This window comes from Macaca thibetana, chromosome 16 (assembly GCF_024542745.1).
Source record: "Macaca thibetana thibetana isolate TM-01 chromosome 16, ASM2454274v1, whole genome shotgun sequence".
NCBI classification, from domain to species: domain Eukaryota; kingdom Metazoa; phylum Chordata; class Mammalia; order Primates; family Cercopithecidae; genus Macaca; species Macaca thibetana.
Window position 1 is genome coordinate 73,912,483 of NC_065593.1, and position 23,605 is coordinate 73,936,087.

At 39.0% G+C, this 23,605-nt stretch overlaps 1 protein-coding gene across 17 annotated transcripts in view; it reads left to right on the forward strand.

Moving 5' to 3' along the window:
- The window catches only part of CEP112 (centrosomal protein 112), a 537,631-nt gene that overhangs the window by 405,415 nt on the left and 108,611 nt on the right, over positions 1–23,605 (forward strand). For 15 of the 17 annotated variants that reach the window (XM_050762392.1, XM_050762393.1, XM_050762397.1 and 12 more), the window contains 2 exons: positions 9,624–9,686; positions 16,949–17,098. The exons of the other annotated variants lie outside the window; for them this stretch is intronic. In XM_050762392.1, coding sequence (XP_050618349.1) covers positions 9,624–9,686; positions 16,949–17,098 — 213 coding nt within the window. The remainder of the gene's footprint in view (positions 1–9,623; positions 9,687–16,948; positions 17,099–23,605) is intronic. 17 annotated transcript variants of the gene reach the window in all.

The following is a 23,605-nucleotide window of genomic DNA, read 5'->3' on the forward strand; positions in this document are numbered from 1 at the left end:
TCTTTGTTTTCAGACAGCATGATTGTCTGTGTGGAGAATCCAAAAGAATTGACAAACTCTTGGAACTGATTAGTGATTATAGCAAGTTTACAGGATGCAAGGTTAGTGTATAAAAATCAACTGCTTTCATTTATACCAGCAATGAGTAAGTGGAATTTTAAACTAAAAACACAATACTATTTACATTAGTACCCTCAAAATTAAATACTTAGGTATACGTCTATAATAACTGTCCCTGACTTACAAAGGTTCAACTTAAATGATTTTTTTTGACTTTACGATGGGTTTATTGAGGTATCAAATGCATCTTCTACTTAAGAAATTTTGTACTTACAACAAATTTATCGGGGTGAAATGCCTTTGCAAGTCAAGAACCATCTGTATGTATGAGATCTATATGATGAAAACTGTAGAATTCTGATGAAAGAATCAGAGAAGAATTAAATCAAAGAACAACTAAATGAGCACTTACCTCATTTATTTCCCTTCTCTTTGGGTCACAATCCTCTGCTTCCTGTTGCCTAATATCCTAAATCAGTTTCTCCTTTGTTTTGTCCAGTTTTCTTGTTGTTTGCTGTGGCAGATAAAATGTGGTCCCAGTTACTTCATCACAGCCAGGGCAGCAGTCATGAATTTTATTGTTTTACAAATTTGCACATTTATTTTGAAGTAAAATACAGATATTTTCAAGTATGAATGTTCTGTAAATATTTTAAATTAAATATAAATATTTGTTATAAATTGTCTAAATATTTTTGCTGGTAGGATGGTGCAGAATTTTACCAGGCTGGCCATGACTAGATTCATAGTGTTGCATGAAAGGGGACTCCATCCAGACCCCAAGAGAGGGTTCTTGGATCTTGCGCGAGAAAGAATTCAGGGTTGTGTCTGCAAAGTAAAAGCAAATTTATTAAGAAAATAGAAGAATAAAAGAATGGTTACTCCACAGACAGAGCAGCCCTGAGGGCTGCTGGTTGCCCATTTTTATGGTCATTTCTTGATTATATGCTAAACAAGGGGTGAATTATTCATTTCTCCCCTTTTTAGACCATATAGGGTCACTTCCTGGTGTTGCCATAGCATTTATAAACTGTCATGGTGCTGGTGGGAGTGTAGCAGTGAGGATGACCAGAGATCACTCTCGTCGCCATCTTGATTTTAGTGGGTTTTGGCCAGCTTCTTTACTGCAACTTGCTTTATCAGCAAGGTCTTTATGACCTGTATCTTGTTCCTACCTCCTATCTCATTCTGTGACTTAGACTGCCGTAACCTCCTGGAAATGTAGCTCAGTAGGTCTCCACCTCATTTTACCCAGCCCCTATTCAAGATGGAGTTGCTTTGGTTCATACACTTCTGACAATAGTGTTCCAAGAGGGTTCAAATAGATGCCTACAAAGCTTTTGAATAGAAAGTACTGCATAATTTTCTGAGCTTTATGCCATGTTTCAAGAATCTGGGAAACATTCTTGCTTTCTTTCATCCTAAAACAACTATTTTATTCAGACACGCTATTACATTTTAAAGATATTTGAAGATTTTAAAGACATAGCTATTATATTTTTAAAATATCATTGTAAGATCTGGGTTTGCCTTAAATATAAATATTTTAGACAAATCTCTTAATTTTCTTCTCTCCAAATCACCTTCCTGGAAATCATGAATGCCTGAACCTTCACCATTAATGGTAGGAAATGGAAAATAAAAGAATGAAGGACTTTTTAAAAATTGAGGCATAATGCAAAGAAAAGGGTAGCACATTAAGATAATTACCAACCATGGACACTTTTGTAAATTGGTCGTATTTTCCCCCTTTCTAATTGAGTTTTAAACCCAAGATTTTGTTAGGAATTACACAGGAAAAGTGAACCAATACATTGGGCTCTTTAATAAGGAGAATGATCTGAGGAAGCAGCCCTAGAAAAACAGATGAGAACTGAGTACTGTCTGGAGGAGGATGGGCACAACCAATCAGAAATGGCAACAGTGAGAAAGAACCAAAGATGAAAATAACAACCACCAGTACTACTACTACTATTTCTACTACTACTTTGCTCACTTCAAAATTGTGGTTTCATTCTCTTCTGTTATATATTTGTTCAGGTTATGCTGCTGGTAGTTGTTTGAAAATTGTGTTTCTATATACAAATGATAGCTATAAAAATAAGACTTGGTTTAAAATAACTAAGCCTTCCTTTAAGCAGGGAAATGAAATGTACACTCAGTACCATCTTGATACTAAAACTGTTCAAAAAATGCTTTAGGGACAGTTTGCCTGATAAGTTAGCCACGAATTTTCAACCACGATAAACTAGAGCTGTTTAGATTTATATAAGAGGGGTTCAGGAATTCAGGCAGCTATGATTTAGGCTCAAGTAACTATTAATAGTAAAAACCTCAAAGGTTGATCAATTAATTTTATTCCTTCGGTTACTCTTATTCTCCAAAGTACTGATTTTACTTTGTTTAGCTGTTAGCAAGTTCCAGAAGTGTTTCTGTATTACAAACTGGCCTCATTTTAAATTCAGCTTTGGCAGTTTCGAGTGGGTCCTGATGCTTCCTGGAGTCCTGGGACGCATACTGGATTTCTCTCTTTTCCCTTTCCTCCTTATTTTAGATGACTATTTTATGCCTTCCTTCACTTCTGAAATTTCCCAAAGGTGTTTCCTACCATCCTCATGCTCAGCTGATGAATCTTTGTTCCTGCTTTGTAGAGATAATGAGAGCAATTGGAAGCTCCCATCGCTGTTCCTGGGGAATCATTTGCCTGGACTTCCAGCAAAGGCCATCTCCTCCCCTCGTGCTCGAGGTCCCACCCCGTAGTAGTTGGCTTGGGCTGCCGTAACAGAACACCACAGACTAGGTGGCTTAAAACATGAAAATTCATTCTGTCACAGCTCTAGAAGCTAGAAGCCCAAGATCAAGGTGGTGTCAGGATTGCTTTCTGGTGAGGCCTCTCGCTGCATTCTTACTGTTTCTTTACAAGGCATTTCCTGTGTGTGTGTACAGAGAGACAGGCAGAGAGAGATAGGTGTCTCTTCCTCTTCTTATAATGACACCCATCCTCCTGGAGTAGGGCCCCACCCTTACGACCTCATTTTACCTTAATTGCCTCGCCAAAGGCCCTATCTCCAAATACAGTCAAATTGGGGTTTAGGGTTGCAACATAACATAGGAATTTGGGGAGGACACAGTTCACTCCATGACATATCCCTCCCCTTAACTCAAGGACATGTCTCTAGGAAAGCTCTGGCGTCATCTGGTTTTTCCCCCCTCTCTACTGCTAGATCTTTCCTATCGGCCTATGAACATGCTGTTAATTTCCTCAGCTTACCAAAAAAACAAAACAAATCATCTCTCAATTTACCCATTTCTCGGGTAGCTTCCATCTCATTTCTCACCTTCCTTTATAATAAAATTCTGAGGCCTGGCGCGGTGGCTCAAGCCTGTAATCCCAGCACTTTGGGAGGCCGAGACGGGCGGATCACAAGGTCAGGAGATCGAGACCATCCTCGCTAACACGGTGAAACCCCGTCTCTACTAAAAAATGCAAAAAAACTAGCCGGGCGGGTTGGCGGGCGCCTGTAGTCCCAGCTACTCGGGAGGCTGAGGTAGGAGAATGGCGTGAACCCGGGAGGCGGAGCTTGCAGTGAGCTGAGATCCGGCCACTGCACCCCAGCCTGGGCGACAGAGCAAGACTCCGTCTCAAAAAAAAAAAAAAAAAAAAAAATTCTGAACAAATTCCAGTGCCTCTCCTCTCTGAACTTCCTTTAATCTAGCTGTCATGTCTCCCACTACAACAAAATTTCTTTTATCCTTATCACCAGTGATCTCCATGTTGCCAAAATGATGTGATCAATTCTCAGGCCTCACTTTCTATGGCCTCCCCATAGCATTTGACACAGCTGAGTAGTCCTTGAAACACTTTTCTTCACTTGGCTCAGGATGACATATTATCCTGATTTCTTTCTTTTCTTTCTTTCTTTTTTTTTTTTTTTGAGACAGAGTCTTGTCAGGCAGTCTGGAGTACAATGGCATGATCTCAGCTCACTGCAGCCTCCACTTCCCAGGTTCAAGTGATCCTCCTCCCTCAGCTTCCCAAGTCACTTGAATTGCAGGCACCCGCTACCAGCTAATTTTTTTGTATTTTTAGTAGAGACGGGGTTTCACCATGTTGGTCAGGCTGGTGTCGAACTCCTGACCTCAGGTGATCCACCTGCCTTGGCCTCCCAAAGTGCTGGGATTACAGGCATGAGCCACCAGCCTATCCTGATTTCTTGACTCTCTGGCTATTGCTTCTGTTTCCTCCTCATGTCCCAGCCTCCTAACATTTGCAGGCCCAGGGCTGAGTATACTTAGACCTCTGCTTTGTTGTGTGTATACCTGGGATCTCATCCAGTATATACACTGGAAATCTTGGGATCTTATCCAGTAGCATGGTTTCACACACCCTGTATAAACTGATGACTTCTGAATTTAAAGTTTTAACCTAGACCTTAAACCATAAACTAGAGACTTGAATACCCAAATACTTCAATACTGCACATTTAATAGGCATCTCCAAGTTTAATAAGTACAAACTGATCTCTTGATCTTCTCTACAAAAACCTATTTCACCTATAGTTTTTCCCATGTTAGGTAATGACAACTTCATTCATCTAATTGCTTAGGACAAAAATCTTGAAGTCATCCTTGACTCATCTCTTTCCATTATACAGTATATCCAGTTGGTTCTACTTTCTAATTTTTCTCTGAATCTGACCCCTTCTCACCACCTCCTCTATTGCCATCCTAGATTATTTGCAGTACCCTCCTAACTGTCTTATTTGCTTCATTCTTGCCCCAAACAAAAGCTGGAGTGGCCCTATTAATACCTATGTCAAATCATGTATTTCTCCTACACTGAAACCCTGAAATGGTTTGGGTGTGTGTCCCCGCCCAAATCTCAGGTCAAATTGTAATCCCCAGTGTTGGACTGTGAGGCCTGGTAGGAAGTGGTTGGATCATGGGGGCGGATTTCCCCCTTGGTGCTGTTCTTATAACAGTGAGTGGGTTGTCATGGGATCTGGATGTTTGGAAGTGTGTAGTATCTCCCCACCTCTCTTTCTCCCACTCTGGGCATGTGAAGATATGCATGTTTCCCCTTAACCTTCCACCACGATTGCAAGTTACCTGAGGCCTCCCCAGCCATGCTTCCTGTATAGCCTGCAGAACCATGAGACAGTTAAACCTCTTGTCTTTATAAATTACCCAGACTCAGGTATTTCTCTTTTTATTATTTGTATTTGTATTTTTTTTTCTTTTTCAACTTTTATTTTAAGTTCTGGGGTACATGTGCAGGATGTGCAGGTTTGTTACATAGTAAACATGTGCCATGGTGGTTTGCTGCACAGGTCAACCCATCACCTAGGTATTAAGACCAGCATGCATTGGTTATTCTTCCTGATGCTCTCCCTCCCTGCAACCCTTACAGGCTCCAGTGGGTCCCGCCCCAATGTGTCCATGTGTTCTCACCGTTCAGCTCCCACTTACAAGTGAGAACGTGCGGTGTTTGGTTTATAGCAGTGCGGGAATGGACTAACACAAACCCCTTCAGTGACTCTGTTTCACTGATCTTAAAAGCCAAATTCCTTACAATGACATTCAACGCCGTGCAGGACCTGGTTCTCTCACAGCCTTGTGTTGTCTGAGGGAGCCAATGTTCCACTGGTTGCACTGATCCAACCACACTGGCCTTTACTCTGATTTTTTTTTTTTTTTTTTTTTTTTTGGCGAGAGAGGCTTGCTGTGTTGCCCAGGCTGCAGTGCAGTGGTGTGATCTTGGCTCACTGCAACCTCTACCTCCTGGTTCAAGTGATTCTCTTGCTTCACCCTCCTGAGTAGCTGGGATTACAGGTGTGCACTACCACACCTGGCTAATTGTTGTATTTTTGGTAGAGACAGGGTTTCACCATTTTGGCCAGGCTGATCTCGAACTCCTGGCCTAAAGTGATCTGCCTGCCGCAGCCTCCCAAAGTGCTGGGTTACAGGTGTGAGCCACTGCTCGCAGCCTCCATACTGTGTCTTGAACATGCTGTGCATGCCTCTGCCTCAAGGCCTTTGCGCTGATTCTTCCTTCTGCCTGGAATGCTCTTTCCCTAGAGATTACCCTCATCCCCTACATGTTTTTGTTCATACGTCAACCTCTCAGGGAGGCCATCTGTTACTTCAGTATTTTTAAAATTATAAAGTAGCCCCTAACTTTTATCACTTCCTCTCTCTCTTTCCTGATTGATATTTCTCCATAGCACATGCACCATATAACTTTTCAAAGTTACTTTGTTTACTCTTTAGATGTTTCATAAACATAGAGAGGGATTCTTGGCTGTTTTGTTCATTGCTATTGTCCAGCTGCCTAGAGTGGATGAATGAATTGGATATTTAGTTATAAAGGAGCTTCATTGGGTTTGTGAGATTTGGGGACTGGCCATAAGCTCTTGAAGAGTAGTTGCCACCAAGACACAGGCTTTCCTGCACGAATTATTATCCGTGACTCCAGCATTTTCAGGGAAAAGTAACCTCATCTTTATGACACTAGAATTAATTTTTAGATTTTCTAGTGGGTGAATATTTTTAAAGCACTTAGAACAGTGCCTGGGACATGGTATGAGCTCTTAAGTGTTTATTTTAAAAGCAACAAATACTTTATTAAGCATTTTGTGACCAAAAAAATAGCGACAGAATGTGAGCCAAGACAAATAAACCTCAAGAGGTTCAGAGTAGCCCTAATTCTGATGGAGAGCGGCTTTAATCGTCATAGAGCTGGAGTCAAGTCTGATGGCTTACTAGTCACATGCCTCTGTTCTGGAAGAAGCAAAACTACCCTGTGTACTCGATGGGATTATAGACAAAAAGAGATTCATGGAATGAACTCGAAAGAATTGCTTTTAAACTTAAGTCCATAAAAAAAATGGTTATGAAAGGAAAACTTCAGAGATACGGACTGAGGCGATAGAAGAGGAAAAGGGCTTGTATGACATCCACTCATTCATTAGACGAACAATTATGCCCCAAACACTATGTTAGGGGCTAGGAGCTGCCTTCTAGGATCTCATAATCTAGTAGGAGAGAGACAGATTAACCAACAGTGACCAATTCAGCCTTAGTACCGCCATAGAGGTGAGCCTAGAGTGGGCCGTGAGCGTTGGATTGCTTCCTCATCCTATTTGTGATATGAAAATAAATCAGTTGCTTCCAACTAAAGGTAGTTGGAACAGAGCTCACCTGTTTTTATCTCTGCTCCCTGTGGAAGTCCCATCAAAATGAAAGTGATGAAATTGAAAAAGGCGTGAACCAGTAGTTTTTAACCTCGGCTGAACTTTTGAAATAGCAGCAGAGATTTTTAAAAATCTTAGTGCCCAGCCTGTAGCCCAGACAAATTGAATCAGAACCTCTGCAGATGAGACTCAGGTATTAAGATTTTTATGCTATAATTTTTTTCAAAGAAAATAAGAGACAACCTTACACATAAGAAATCAATAGCATTGAGAACTTGAAAAAGGCTGGGCCTGAAATTAACTTAGCAGAACTAAGAATCCTAAAAACTGAACAATTTCTGGGGGAAGGGAGGCTTGAAGGATACCAATTAGAAGCAGCAAGATCTTTCCCGTGGTAGAACTTTGGGAAGGTTCGGGAATTGGAGAGACTGGGTATGGGGTGAAGTGAAGACCTGGAGGATTGGTTGAAAGTCTGTATTTGGAGCAGAAGGCCCAGATTTTATCCCAAGACTGCCCCCATCCCTCCCCCTGGTTTGCTCTCTGGAGATATGGAATGAGAAAGGGCCTCAGGTATAGTTGAGGGGAAATGTGAGGCTGGCCTTGCACTAGAGTCACTCTCCTGAACACCTCGATGTCCTTCTGAAAATACTGGCCGTCAGATTTGTGCTGCCTGGCAGGAAACTGGAGGATGCAGCTCTGGGCAAACTGATCCAAGAGGGAAATCCAGTCAGATGCTGGCATGGGAGAGTGCAGGCCCCTTTGTAGCACACCCTGTGGTGATTCCCACCCATCCACAAACCCGTCCACATGCAAGATTCTTCTGTACAGCTTTGGAGGCCTCATTTTGAATAAGAAAGGACATCAAAGATCACCAGATATTTGAGGAAAGTATCTGAAGTGAAAGACAAAGACCAAAACAGACAGGTGAAAGTAAATAAACAAAGGGAACTCAGGAAAAAAAAAAAAAAAAGCACATTCTACTGAGCAGAAAAAAATTAAAATATATGTGTAGATAGATAGATAGTTATAGACATATAGACAGATAGCTGATGGATGGATGGATGGATGGGTGGATGGATGGATGGATGAAAGGAAGGATGGATAGATAGATAGATAGATAGATAGATAGATAGATAGATAGATATCAGGACTATATTGCAAGGCATGATGCAGTGCTCTCACTGGTGGAGCACCTGTGCTCTGCAGCCAAAGTGTGAGTTTCTGTCCTGGCTTCATCACTTCCTAGCTGTGTGATGCTGGGCAAGTTATTACCCTCTCTGTGCCTTAGTTTTCTCATCTGTAAAAAGAGGGATGATGATGACGATGCTGTTCAAATAACAAAAAGGAACTGTTGGAAATTATGAATATGATGGCAGAATATAAAGTTTTAGGGAAAAGTTGAGGAAATTCTAAGAATAATCAAAAAGACAAAGAAATGGAACATAGAAACAACAAGAAAAAGAGACACTAAACCTAAGAGGTACACAATCAGAGTTGCAGGGAGAGATACACACAGGGAGAGAGACAGGCGGACAGACAGAGAGACAGGAAATCATGAGAGGAATGACCAACCTTTCCCAGTAGTGAAGGAAGCAAGTTCAGACTGAAAGAGCCTCTTCAGTGCCCGCATGATTGATGGGAAAAAGACCCAGTCTAGGGCACGACACGGTGACATTTTTAAACACTGACGATGAAATAAAGATCCCAAAAGTTTCCAGAGAGCAGAAAACAGATCACATAAAAAGAATTGGAACTTGAGTGGCAGAGGGGATAACCAAGTTCTAAGCAATGTGGACTGATTCTGGAAAGGCCACCCTATTTCCAGGACATAAAACTTGTTTGATTTAGATACATTTGTCATTATAAATAGTAGCTCTTATGCATTTGGCAGAGTCGGGGCTCAACTCTTTGCTCAGTGATTCTCAAAATCCCATCTCTCCTTAGTCCAGAAGCATCTATTTCTTTTATTTTTTAATTAATGTGAAAAAATATTAAATTTACCTTCCTTTCCTCTTCCTCTACTTCCCTCTCCCTTTCCCTTGCCCCTCTTGTTTCTTCTCCCTTTCCCTTACTTTACCTTCTGAGCCTTCATACTTTTGCTGCGTCTATTTCTGTCTCTCTTTCTCCGTTTCTCTTTCTATCCACAGAAGTCTTATGTTTGTCTAATAATTGGCAGAAGCGATCTTTTTTTTTTCTCGCTTTTTAAGCGATGAATAGTTGGCGTCACATCAAAGACAAGCCCTGTGGTTTTGTGGCGGCCCCAGAAGGGCGGTGCAGCTGGCAGGCATCCCAGCTGCCTGGTGACAGGCATGTGGAAGAGACAGCAGGCTCACAGGTCACTGTGTGTGTTCATATACGTGTGTTTTTCAGGCCAACAGCAGGCTGAAGCAGATCGAGAAGGAGTACACTCAGAAGCTTGCCAAATCTTCACAGGTAAGCAACATTAAAAGACAGAAAACCAGGTAAAACCAAAACAGAAATGAAACCTCCACATAAAACCTTTGTACAAGTTAAACTTCATTCTTTTCCGTTTTTTTGTGAAATGGTATATTTTTATGTGTATACAAATAAACAGAATATGGTTTTAATATTTCAGTCATTAAAAATCAAGAAAAATTAGGCATATTTAACCACTTGAAACAACACACACATGTGCACGCGCGCACACACACACACACACCCACTCAGATGTTGTAAAACCAGCCTGTACACTTGAACAAGCCCAGGCTGAAACATACTTCACAAGGACAGGAGATACACACCTACATTTGTGATGTAAGCAGTTCGGTACTATCTGTGCTTTTTTTGTAATATTCCATTTTGCTCTACCTAAAGCCTTCTTCAAACAAAATTCAAAATGACAAATAATTCTAGGTTAAGTCTGCAGCTCAACTGTTGACTCCTTTTGGGAAAAAGAGAATTCTAAGTCCCTACATCCATAACTTGCTATTTGTACTTACTATTGTAGTTTTAGTATAAGAAAGGCCAATAATTGAATGCCTGTCTCTACTTGAAATACGATGCTCAGAGTACTTTTTCAGCATAAGTCGTTACAGTGATATCCAATAGTATCATTTAAGGAACTCCAAGTATTCCTTACTTGTGTAAGTGATTCTAGAACAAATAAATACTACTTATCTTTACTTTGCAGGTAGGTAGGTAAGTTAAGCCATTTGGTTTTGTGAGCATATCTAATGATTGGTAAAACAAGCTTGTCTTCATATTTTTTTTATATATACAGTGGTATTTGGTAGTAAACTAGAATTTACCATACTACCACATACTGCCACATAATAGTAGTAACAACAACAAAACAATAATAATATCTAATGTTCATGGGGCACTAACCATGTTGACTCATTCAGTCTTTCACAATAACTCTGGAATTAGGAACTATTATTGGTGCCATTTTTCCATTTGCGAAAACTAAGATTCAGAGAGATAAGATCACATACGTTGGCAAGTAACTAAGCCAGGACCCAGTCTGGATCTGACTTCAAAGTGGAAGTTCTTAACCTTAACATTACCAGCCTGGTCCAATCCCTTCCTTTTTTTTTTTTTTCCCGAGATGGAGTTTCGCTCTGTCACCCAGGCTGGAGTGCAGTGGCGCGATCTGGGCTCACTGCAAGCTCCACCTCCCAAGTTCACGCCGTTCTCCTGCCTCAGCCTCCCGAGTAGCTGGGACTACAGGCGCCTGCCACCACGCCCGGCTAATTTTTTGTATTTTTAGTAGAGACAGGGTTTCACCGTGTTAGCCAGGATGGTCTCAATCTCCTGATCTCATAATCCGCCTGCCTCAGCCTCCAAAAGTGCTGGGATTACAGGCATGAGCCACTGCGCCTGGCCCATCCCTTCCATTTTTAATATGACAAAACTTTGGTGATAGTTATACAATTTCATTTTTTTGTTTGTTTTTGAGACAGAAGTTTCGCTCTTGTCGCCCAGGCTGTAGTGTTATCACATGGTCTTGACCCACTGCAACCTCCACCTCCAAGTTGGCTTCAGGTGATTCTCCTGCCTCAGCCTCCTAAGTAGATGGGATTACAGGCACACACCCCCACACCCAGTTAATTTTTTGTAATTTTAGTAGAGGCAGGGTTTCACCATATTGGTCAGGCTGGTCACAAACTCCTGACCTCAGGTGATCCGCCCTCCTCCCAAAATGCTGGGATTACAGGCATGAGCCACCACACCTGGCCTAAAATTTCAGTTCTATGAATTCACATCCCATTAGAAAAGCAAAAAGTCTTTGTCCAAATGAAGAGTCATATGTGTTTGTGTAAGAAATGATAATTATGTCTTGATTGCCATTGTTCCAACCCTTCCTTGAGGAAAGAACATGGAGAAATATCCTTTTAATCCACCGAAAAAGATTCTTGCAATCAAAAGAAATCTATTTAGGCCAAAAGTTAAAGTTTAAATTAAAACATTAAAAATCCCCAGTTGGCATATCCTAACATCCTGCTTATTTCGCTTTATGTTAAATGAGGGAAACAGACCGAGAGTGAGATATAAGATAGCTAATAAAAATGCCTGAATAATGAGAGTGTAAACAGGAGTATTTATCTAAAGGAATGTATGAAGAAGCCTGATTAGTTGATATTAAAACAAATTAAATATAAGTTAATGCAGAAGAAAGCCTGAGCTCTGGAGTCCAGCACCCCTGGATTTGAATACCAGCCCTACCACTTCCATGACCTTGAGCAAGTTACCTGCCCTCTTTGGAATTCAGTTTCCTCATTTGTCAAATAGAGGAGCAGTACCAACCTCATAGGATGGTTTTAACTATTAAGTAAAACAATGCCAAAAATGTGTTCAGTATAGTGCCTAGTACACACTAAAGCACTTAATGAATGTCAATTATTATAGTATCAGCACTAAAATTGCCATAGAGAAAGAGGAAAGGAGGGAGGGAAGAATGAAAAAAAGTTTGGGAGGTGGAACAGATTATTGCTTCAGACACCATGTTTTTGGGTGTTCACAAATTGATAAAATCTCCCTGAAAAGCTTGGAGAGGCATAGGGTTGCTAACTGGAAGGTGGAGAAGGAAAAACCAACTAGTAACAACTATCATACACTATTACCATCATTTCATTAATCAAGGGACAGCGCAACACCAAAAAAATCTTAGAAAGGGTGTAATATAATAAAAGATAGTCCATCCTTTTCATAAAAGTTAGGATGATAACCTTACATTGATAATATTTTGTTTGCCAACTTCTAAATATTTATATCTGTGAACTGGCATTTGAGAAGCATTAGTCTACAGTGCCAGTCAGTTCAGAGAAGCATGTCAGATTATTTAAAAATGAGCATTATAAAACAAGACTGTGGATTGGATCTCTCCATATTTAAGTGATAGTTTGTTGGAATCTCTAACTCATATCTCATTAAGCTGATGAGAACACTAAAACCAAAGTTGCTTAACTCTGTTGGATTTTCAAAAATCCCTCTCTGAAAAAAAGAAAATGAATGCATTAGTAATGAATGTGTTGGTACCTCAGAGAGCATAAGATTAAATTTGGAAAATATTTTAAAGATTTTCCTCCTTTAGAGGAAGCTGCTTACTTTTCACAATTTTATCAAGCCTTTAGGACCTAATAGAGCATGTACATTGAACCCTTGGCACACCTGAGGACTGTGCCCGTTCTGAGATCTGCAGCACCCACCCTCGCCACCACTGCAGTGTTTGCATCATCTCTGGGCATGCCCCCAAATATCATTTCCATCAGAATCACATATTTTTTAATCTTAATAAAAGAATGCAGATGATGCAAACACTGCGGTCGTGATGAATGCTGGAGTTTACTCCTCTTAAAACACTGGAATAATAAGTGATTAGATATTTACCTTGTCTCTTCAATATTAATACAGTTTTCCTCACTCAGCCCAGTCATCTAGTGGCCATTTTTCAAGGAGAGATACTGCCATTTTGCCAGAATGTCCACAGTTAGAAACATGGGCAGGACTGAAGTTTGAATGCTAGTTGAGCTTGCCAGCTGCCAAGGGACGAGTGTCTCCTACCGCTGCCCCACACTGCCCAACACCTGAGGCGTATTAGTAGCTGGGACTATTCCACATGACCCCTGTGCCCATCTCTGTGCCAGCCTCCTGGGGGCCAACCCAGAATGCACGGGGCATCCACTTATTTTATGAGAAGCTTCCGTGTTCACCTAACCTTCCTAAGCATGGCTTCTTAAGTGGCATGTCTTCTCTACTGTATCATGTTTTAAAGAAGAGTTTTGTAAAACTCTCAAACTGTACTACAATCTGAAAAACAATAGAATGAGTTGAAGATGAAATCCTAACCCCTATTTAGGATCCTGTTTGTTTGGTTTTTTTTTTTAAGACGACTAACATTTTTGCAAAGCATTAATTGCTTAACAATTATTGTTAACTATTATTAACTATTATGACTTTCATGAGTTTGGGTGCTTACGCCATCAGCTCAAAATAGCTCTCCTTTTGTTTCTGAAAATACTAATTTTTAATATCCATATGAAAATTATCTAATCCACTTCTTTCGTTGAAACTAATACAGTATAAACATTTAGTTGAGTGGTAGCATTTTGTTTATGGTTTTTAATTATGATTCAATCAAAACTGGAGGGTTTTCATTATGATATATAGATTAGCTTTCATTTTTCTTAGAACCTTTTTTTAGCATTATTATTCTACAAGAAGGGTAGGTTAACTGAATACAATTTGCCAGGTGATGGTTTTTTATTACTTACCCCGATTATAGTTCTACTACTTAAACTGGGTGCCAGTTATTATATACACTGAGCTTAGGAGAAAGTAGTCCATTTTCTTATACTCTAGGTCTACAACCATTAGAGTTTTGTTCCTTACCTGAAGCATGTTAATCTGATTATTATGATTATTTCTCAATCTTAAAGTATTAAATCTTGTTTTTTAAATTATCCTTATTTTAGTTACTGTTCCATATCCGTATCACCTGTGAGTCTATTCAACCAAATAATTTATCTATTTATCTAGCCAAGTTGTTTCACCTGAAGTGTTTTAACATTCTCCCCCTTATGTCGCCTTCCTGAGTTTTAAAAATAGCTTTCCAAAAATAATCTCATTATTTCCCCCAAAGGAAACTCTCCTTGTTCCCCCAAAGAATATAAGGTTTTATTTTCCACACAAAAGCAAGCATGTCCTTCTTAGAACATCCCGGACTTCACTTGTAGTCCCTTCCAAAACCTGCATTTTTTTCTTTCTTTCTTTCCTTTTTTTTTTTTTTTTTTTGAGATGGAGTTTCACCCTTTTTGCCCAGGCTGGAGTGAAATGGCGCGATCTTGGCTCACGGCAGCCTCCGCCTCCCAGGTTCAAGTGATTCTCCAGCCTCAGCCTCCCAAGTAGCTGGGATTCCAGCGTGTGCCACCACGCCTGGCTAATTTTTTGTATTTTTAGTAGAGACAGGGTTTCGCCATGTTGGCCAGGCTGGTCTCGAACTCCTGGGCTCAGGTGATCCGCCCACCTCAAAACCTGAATTATTTTGTCCTAAATGTTCTGAAAATGAGAAATATCCCTGTTCCATGGCCTTTGACTGTTTGAAGTATCCCAGTATATTTTTATCTTTATTCTTTGGTCAGTTACAAGCTAGTCTCAATCTCAGTATTGTTTTAAGAAAAAAATACTTTGTACTTTAAAAATATATCGCATGACTGCGGTTGTGGATATATGAATCTATACATGTGTCACACTGCACAGAACTAAACACACACACACACCCTGTCTCTCTCATTCTCTCTCTTGCCCTTCTTCTCTCTCCAGAATTAAACGCACTTCTACAAAGTTATAGTTTACTCAGCTTAAAACATTGAAATAGTAAGTTGTTTGTTACCATTTGGTCCCATGTTCTCATAAAAGATCAATCTTAAATTTCATAGTAGGCCAAGGAAATCTGACTCGTTTTTATCCCTGGCTCCTCTGGCTCTGTGACTGTTCTGCGCATCAATTTTTGACATTTACTATGAGAATTTAACCTTTCCTGTTTCACGGAAGTGCTATGAGAATTAATTGAATTGATGCCAGAATGAAAACAATATTTAATCAAAATTCAGAAAATGTATGAAAAACATCTTCATTCTCAGTAAATGAATGTTTCCACTCATAGCAGAAGGCTCAAGTTTGCATGTAATAATATTGACATTGCTATTATATATTTTGTCATTTCACAATTGGCTAAATATTTGATTATTGACAAATTCTAAGTGTCAAACTTTGGTACAGTGAATTTGCTCACTTCTCAAAGCATAAATACTCTATATTTTATTGTCAAGATGCTACTATTTATGTCAGTAGTAACAATTAGTATTTCTATACCATTTGGCTTCTGGGGGACTCCAGACAGTTTCTGTTCATTGCCTTATAATGCTGTAATCTCCTTTTGTAGTTGGAAAAACTGAGCTGCAAGAAAGATAACTTGTCCAGTGTTTCTCACCAACTGCCCTCCCCCCTGCTTAGGACCAAAAGAATTATATTCTAATGCAGGCCTAATGTTGTTTCTTTTATTAGAAGAAATTACTATTTCCTGCTTTTAAAAAGTCATCGCTATTGAATTTGCAAGGAAATGGATACATCCAAACCAAAGGAAGGACAGTGCTCTCAGAAGGCTGATTCAATATAAAAGTTTCTCATCAGATGGTTAATTTGAGAAGTTGGAAGAACCCTGTCTGGGAGAGAACAGATTCTTAAATGTAGGGAATACTACAGGAGTGAATGAAAATGGCACCATGTAAACCAAAATAAGTATCCATGAGTTAGGAAGAAAACAACCTATTTGGAAGTATAAACTTCCCTACAATACCAAAACCTTGTTTTAAGGAAACATAAGGGAGTGGCCAAGCATGGTGGCTCACACGTGTAATCCCAGCACTTTGGGAGGCTGAGGTGGGCGGATCACAAGGTCAGGAGTTCGAGACCAGCCTGGCTAACATGATGAAACCCCATCTCTACTAAAAATACAAAAAATTAGCTGGGCGTGGTGGCGGACACCTGTAATCCCAGCTACTCGGGAGGCTAAAGCAGGAGAATCACTTGAACCCCGGAAGCGGAGGTTGCAGTGAGCTGTGATCGCGCCATTGCACTCCAGCCTGGGCAACAAGAATGAAACTCCATCTCAAAAATTAAAATTAAAATAAAAAAAATAAAAGATAGGCAATAATAATACTTGTCTCACAGTAGTATATGACATAAGAATGTAAAGTGTTAAACACAATACACAAACGTTAGTGAATTCCCAGAAATTACTGTCTAGAATTAGGTGACTGAAGAATAAACTCTGTTCATTATTTTCTTTGGTTATTACAGTTCAAAGCATTATGAAAAGCAGAATAGCTTTTCTCATTCTAATAAGTGTATTTCTCAGTAAAATAAAATCTGACACTTTTCATATTTTTGAGATCACAGATGTTCTTTCTTCTGATGAGTAAATATTGTGGAATGTTAGAGTGGAAACGTCTTCCAAGTATATTTGGTTCAGCAGTTGTTCACCATTCACAGTTTTATTAAAGTCTTTTATTGTATGGAATTTCATGCATTATAGTGTGTGATATGTTAATTGAAAATGTTTAATTTGTGGAATAGAGTTTTGTCAAATCCATTCTTTTGTTAAGCATCAATACATATAAATAGATGCCTCTCCCAGAAGAATTTGAAGTGATAGCATGCTGTTTTCATTTTAGATCATAGCAGAACTTCAGACAACCATTTCCTCTCTGAAAGAGGAGAACAGCCAGCAGCAGCTTGCTGCAGAAAGGCGGCTCCAGGATGTTAGACAAAAGTTTGAAGATGAGAAGAAGCAGCTGATTAGAGATAATGACCAAGCAATCAAGGTAATCTGAAGACTTCAGTAACCAGTGGTACCAGCTGCTTTAATGTAATTAAAAGGAGGGCTGAAATCCCAGCAGTGGGCAGATGAATGCGGGTATCTGGCTTGTTCACACAGCCTGCAGTAATTCCATTCACTGGACTCTACCTTTGATGTATCCAGTGACTCAGGCTGACTTCCCTCTAAGAGATCGCATGCCAGCATAAAAAGTCATTTTTGGCAAGCCCAGTCCATTCACATTGAACAAATATTTTAAAAATACCCTGTCCTTTCTCTTGAGAACCACTTTGGAACTGTCTCTTGAAATTAGAATGACTGTTTGAGCCTAGCACTGCTGGCTGTTAAAGTCAGAAGTCAGCTTCCAATTTGCATTCTGTTCTTTGCCCACATCCTTTCATTATGTATTCGCATAATGAGAAATAACCTGTTCGAAGCTTGGAATGCCAGCCATTTGATGTGCTTCGACACAGTACAGGAAAGATGTGTTTTTGCTGAGAAACTAGGTTGTTTCCAAATGACTTCAGAGAATCACACCCTTAATAGCAACAGAAAATTCCCTGGACCCCAATTCTTTCGGTGATAGGCAGTTAGATCTCCAAGTAGTTTTTTCTTGGCTTCATAGCAGTGAATATTATTGTAAGTGTCTACATCATACTGGATTTAATCTGTGAGGATAAGCATCTGGAAACCTTTATAAATAAGGCTTAAAAGAGAACAAAAAAATTTTAAAGAATTCCCAGCAAAAGATTATTTTTCAGCGACTTTAGTTTGACATAACAATACTCAAAGAGTGTAGAGTCATCATACAAAGCAAAGAACGATAGAAGAAAAATTTGGGTTTTATAGCTGCCCTTTCCTGCCTGACCTCTGCATCTTCTTTTTCTATAGCCTATTGCAGGCAATCTGAGTAACGTTGGGAAGAGTTAGTGTTAATGTCAGTTGCTTTTTATGTATTCCCTTTAAGCTGAGACAACACTAGACAGAATAAAAAGCCTTAACAGATGGACAAAACCTTCAAGGCCTTTACATCCGGCCTCCTCACTTTACTAGTGAGGACTTATTTTTTTGTTAATGACATTTTTCCTATATATTTCCACCTGCAAGCTTATTTCCCCTACCTGTGTTATGGAGACCAAAAAAAAAAAAAGATTTTTTTTTTTCATATTCTGGTGGTTTAAAAACATCTTTCAAGTTTTTTTTCAAGTACAAACATACAGGAAGTGCCCCCATTGATCTGTGTAACAGATCTTGCTTCCCATAAATTGCGTTGCATATTTTGTTTAAATTGTTTTAGTTCTATAAAATTTCCATATTAAGTGGATTTCTTTTTCACTTTATGTCCAAATACCAAGTGGTAGGTAATATCCAAATTTTAAATGAACAATCAAATCTCAATATAAGCAAAAATGGAAAATATTAATGTACTCCTGACAACATAGTTCTGGTAGTTTCTTGATGATTTAAAAAATCTTGAAAGAATTATAATTAGTACAGTTGCTCATTTTAAACTAATTCTTACAGTTTTAATTATTTAATTTTTAAATTATTTAATAATTAATTTTTAAATTATTTAATAATAATTAATTCTTACAGTTTTATAATATATATAGAAACCATATGTACCGTATGTTACCTGAAAATAAAAAATTAAAATTACAATGTAGGTAAGATATATCTAAGTTTTGATTCACTCACTCAGATTATACATAAAGTAAATGACATTTCTTTTTTACTAATCTACATTAAAGTTGCTAAAGTCATTGATTCATTAGCGCTCATTGCCTTGGCTCCTTTTTTAAGGCTATATCACAAAAAGTACTGCGAAAAATAGCTGATATTTACTCAACATGTACTATGTTTCACGCTCTGCCATTTTCATTCATCTCATGTTCCATTATCTCATTTAAGCCTTATAGTAATCTTCATGAGGAAGGTATTTCTGTTATCCCCATATTACAAATGGGGAAACTGAGACTATGAGGTTAAATAGCCCAAGATCATCCTGCTGAACAATTGGCAGAGACAGTTTCAAGCCACAATCTGTCTTACTTGAGAGCCTCAACTACTAACTATTATACCATACCCCAGTGTACTACATTCTGTCCATGAAAATGACTCAAATGACTAAGTGCCAAAATGAACCTAGATATTGTCATTCTGTTTTTCTCTCTTCATGAATGATATAACATTTTTGCAGCAGTTGTTTGATTTGGACATTCTGATTATATTTAAGTGTTTTGTATACATAGATTTAGGTACATGCGTAGATATTGATACTCAGAAAGAGGCACAGCCACTACGAGGCTTGATTTTCTGGGACCAAATACATTTGTCTGCAGGTATATTCAATAGAGACATAAAAGTAGTGTGCATGCTAATTGTGAAACATACTTCACTCCACTTCTGGGTTGATGATGAACTGAGCTCTTTCAAGCTGGTGATCGAGAATGGAGACAGAGAGTAAACCTAGTACTCATTCTGTCAGAGCTTATAATAATATTTCTGCAGATAAATCATTAAACTAATTCTAGAGAAAATTTGAGGTATACTAAAATCCACTTAAAGGGTCACCAGTCAGGTGCAATATAACTTGATAAAACGTTTCTGAAGGATAATTTGGCAATACCTATCATTATTAAATTGCCTGAGAGACATACCTAGTCTTTGACCCATTTTCAGAATTTGCCCAAAGGTGGCAATTAATAATCGTACTAAACTTTAGCTAATCAAAAAATGCTTGTTCTGGCTTTCATCCTTTCAGTCAGTAATTATTTATTAAGCTCCTTTTATGTGACAGGTACCTGCAACACCAGCATTCTCTATATCCTTTCTATATTTTTAACTATAGCAAATACACTGAAAACTGTGCACTATACGAAATGATGTTGGAGAGCATATTTAAGCATATTGAAAATGTTCACAAGATATTTTTCAATGAAAATGCACATTCCAAAACATATAGATATGAGCTCATTTTTGCAAAACAAAAGTATGACTCGAGAAAAAAAGACTACAGTTATATCAAAATTTTACTAGTGGATACCTCTAAGTGGCAGAATTTAAGATTTTTTTAGTTTTGTCTATATTTAAACTATAGCAGCACTTTTGCAATGAGAAGCAATAAAAATTGGTAAAAAGGGAAAAGCTACCAGCCTGAAGAAATCCATTGAACATTGTCGGAATACTTGTAGGTGAGACTAACAGCAGGTATGATCCTCACTGTCCAAGAAACAACAGATGAAGTAAGGTCTTTTACAAAACGGAATTCTTTTAGTGTAAAAAGAGTTACACAAATGAATGAAATTCATAAGAATAGATATTTTATTTTATTTTATTTTATTTTATTTTTTGAGATGGAGTCTTGCTCTGTTGCCCAGGTTGAAGTGCAGTGGCATGATCTCAGCTCACTGCAACTTCCACCTCCCAGGTTCAAGCAATTCTCCTGCCTCAGCCTCCCGAGTAGCTGAGATTACAGGCACCCACCACCATGCCCAGCTAATTTTCGTATTTTTAGTAGCAACAGGGTTTCACCATGTTGGCCAGGCTGGTCTCGAACTCCTGACTTCAGGTGATCCACCTGCCTCAGCCTCCCAAAGTGCTGCGATTACAGGCATGAGCCACCACATCTGGCCAAGAATAGATCTTTTATGCTGTAACACACTATCTTTTAAAAATTAACAGCAAAAAAACTTTATCACTTATTTACTGCCTTACCTCACTCCTTACATTCAAAGTCACACCTTTCATAAGAGTTATCACCAGTGCATACCCCAAAACTTGGTGGCTTAGAGCAATAGTTATCCGCCCATAATTCTTTGGATCAGAAATTTGGGCAGGGATCAGCTGGGTGGTTCATCTGCTCAATGTATGGCATTGGCTGGGGTGCTTCATGAGGTTACATTCAGCAGAAAGCTTGGCTGGGGTTGGAATGTCTGAGCTGGTTTCAGGCCCATGCCATATGGCCTTTCTCGCTAATAGATTAATCAGACTTTTCACTTAGTAGCTGATGTCAAAGAGAATTAAAAGGGGTAAAAGCAGAACCTGCATTTCCATTAAACCCTGCCCTGGGAAGATTCACAAACTCACTTCCACCACATTCTATTGATCAAGATAGATCATAGGGCCAGCCCAGAATCAAGGAAAGGAGAAACAGTGGCCATTCTCTCTCTGGGAGGAATGGCATAGATTGTGAGGCCATCTTAAATCTACCACAGTAGTCGATACTAAAGGTCCAGTTTTTATCTCCCATTTATTCCTCAACTATACAAAATAGTACAAAGAGGAAAATATCTATATTCCTACTACCCATAATCAACATTAATTAACATCGTGGCATATTTGCATCCATCTTTTTTTATAAAGAAAATCTATTCTCTTGTTTTCGAAGAAGTAGAAATGTCATATGCTCATTTATAAATAATTTAAAATGCAAGAATAAAAAAGTAACAGTTTTTAAAGTCACCCCAAATCCTATCACCCAGAAATAACCATCATAGAATTAAGGTAAACATTATTTCCGATATCCTACTATGTATAAGGCGAAAAGAACAGAAAGCTGAGTAGGCTTTTGAAATGAATACTATAGATTTTTTGTTGTTGTTTTAGAAAAATCTTTAATTTTACTTTAATTCAACAGATGAAAGAAACTAGAGTAAAACAGAGGAATTGTTGAAGTTTTGGACAGAACATGTTGATTTCGGCTGAAAAACATGTACATTTGCACCCTCATAGTTTCTCCCGTATGAGGAGAGAACCCTTCCCTGCCACCTCCTACCTTGGATAGTAGTAGTATTTTCACACTGTCAGGGTTTATGATATTCACAATTTTTAAACCGTATCCTATAGTTTAATTCTCATGCTATATTTCCATCTATGCAGTGCTTATACGAGGCCTTTTACCATAGTGTCTCCATTCCCACAGTTTTTACTTTGATTTGTTTCTTAATTGACTGGATGGTGCTGTCTTCCCTGAGTTTTTTCATGTTTAAGAATGTCTGCTGGCTAACCTGTATGATTGAATGGCATGTTACATGGGTGCAGTGTTCCTGTTCACATTTTCTTCCCATGTGTAAACACGGCTCATCAAGCATTTAAGATTGCTGTGAGAAGCCTGGGCTAGAGAGACCAGCAGACATGACCCGCAGACTTTTCTGTCTGCAGACCAGCAGACATAGACAGAGTGCTCCTCCATGGAAGTGATTTGCATTTTCTGAGGCATTCCTGAAGAAGTCTTTCTTTCTCGTGTAAGTGTAGTAGATTAACCAGGATAAATTCAGTAAGTGACTGAGATATGTCTACATGTTCAGTATTCAAATAGCAAATGAAGCATAGTGGTTCTCCTTGTAAGTGAAACTGACTTGTAGTGTCTCTGTGTGTTCTCTGACCTGAGGGAAGGGGAAGGCAGAGCTGGCGCACAAACCAGCATGCATCTGGCTGAACTGACTGTTCTCACTTTGAGACTATGTTAAGTGTGTTTCAGGGTTCACACTGCCGACATGGGAGCGGCATCTTCTTTTCCTTTGAGTTTTTAATGATCCCAATTTTGTGTATATCCCTGAAGTCCTTTCCTCTGAGGTGGCCAGCCCTGATGTTTATCTGTTTTTCTGCCACATCCATCTCCCCTACTCTCAGCCAGAAGAGGAAAAAGATGAGGCTGCCATGCCATTTCCTTCCTCCAAATTTGGTGATAGTATTGAGAATTCTCAGAATTTTGACTCAAACAAAATAATGATCCTAGGGGCATGGCAAGTTTTGAAGTTAAGCCCCTGTGCAACTCTTCACTGTGCTCCAGAATTACGTTTCTTTCCTTGACCCCAGATTTTTGATGGTTTTTTGTATGATGTCTACCTTATCACCCAATATTGTTCTGTTGGTGTATTTTTGCTGGCTTTTACTCTTCTTGACTCATTTTATTTGGTGTTGGGAGAGGGACATTAAATCTACTATCTAATCTGAGAAGCCTATTTGACTTCTTTATGACATTTAACAAGGATCTTCTGCTGCTCAGATATTACCACAATAATGCTGCCTAACAAACACTTTTGGAGACTCAGTGACTTTCACTCACATTTATTTTTATTTTTGCAACATGTCTGCAGGTCGCTGTTGTGGCTCAGATTCAGAATATGCATTGACTGACTGGGTTTGACTCCAGGCTTTAGATCAGATTCAGGCCAGCTCTACGCGTTTGTACAGTCAGCTTGGACTAGTAGTTGTCTGGGATATCCTGTTCATGGTAAATTACAGAAGTGCAAGAGGATGGATTGAAAGAAAGCCCTGCATCCTCAGCCTCATTTCTGTCCACATCAATGAGGCAGGAAAATTATATACTGACTCTAGTTAGAAGACCGTGAACACCTGTGAACAATGATTTAATCTGCACGGACTAGCCTCTAAAAACTTTCTTAGCTCTATGGCAGCACTTTCCTGGGGCATCTACCTTTCGGAACCCCTCTTTCCCATTCTTATTCCCATCTTTTCTTTTTTGCACTGAAATAATGGTGTTAGTTAG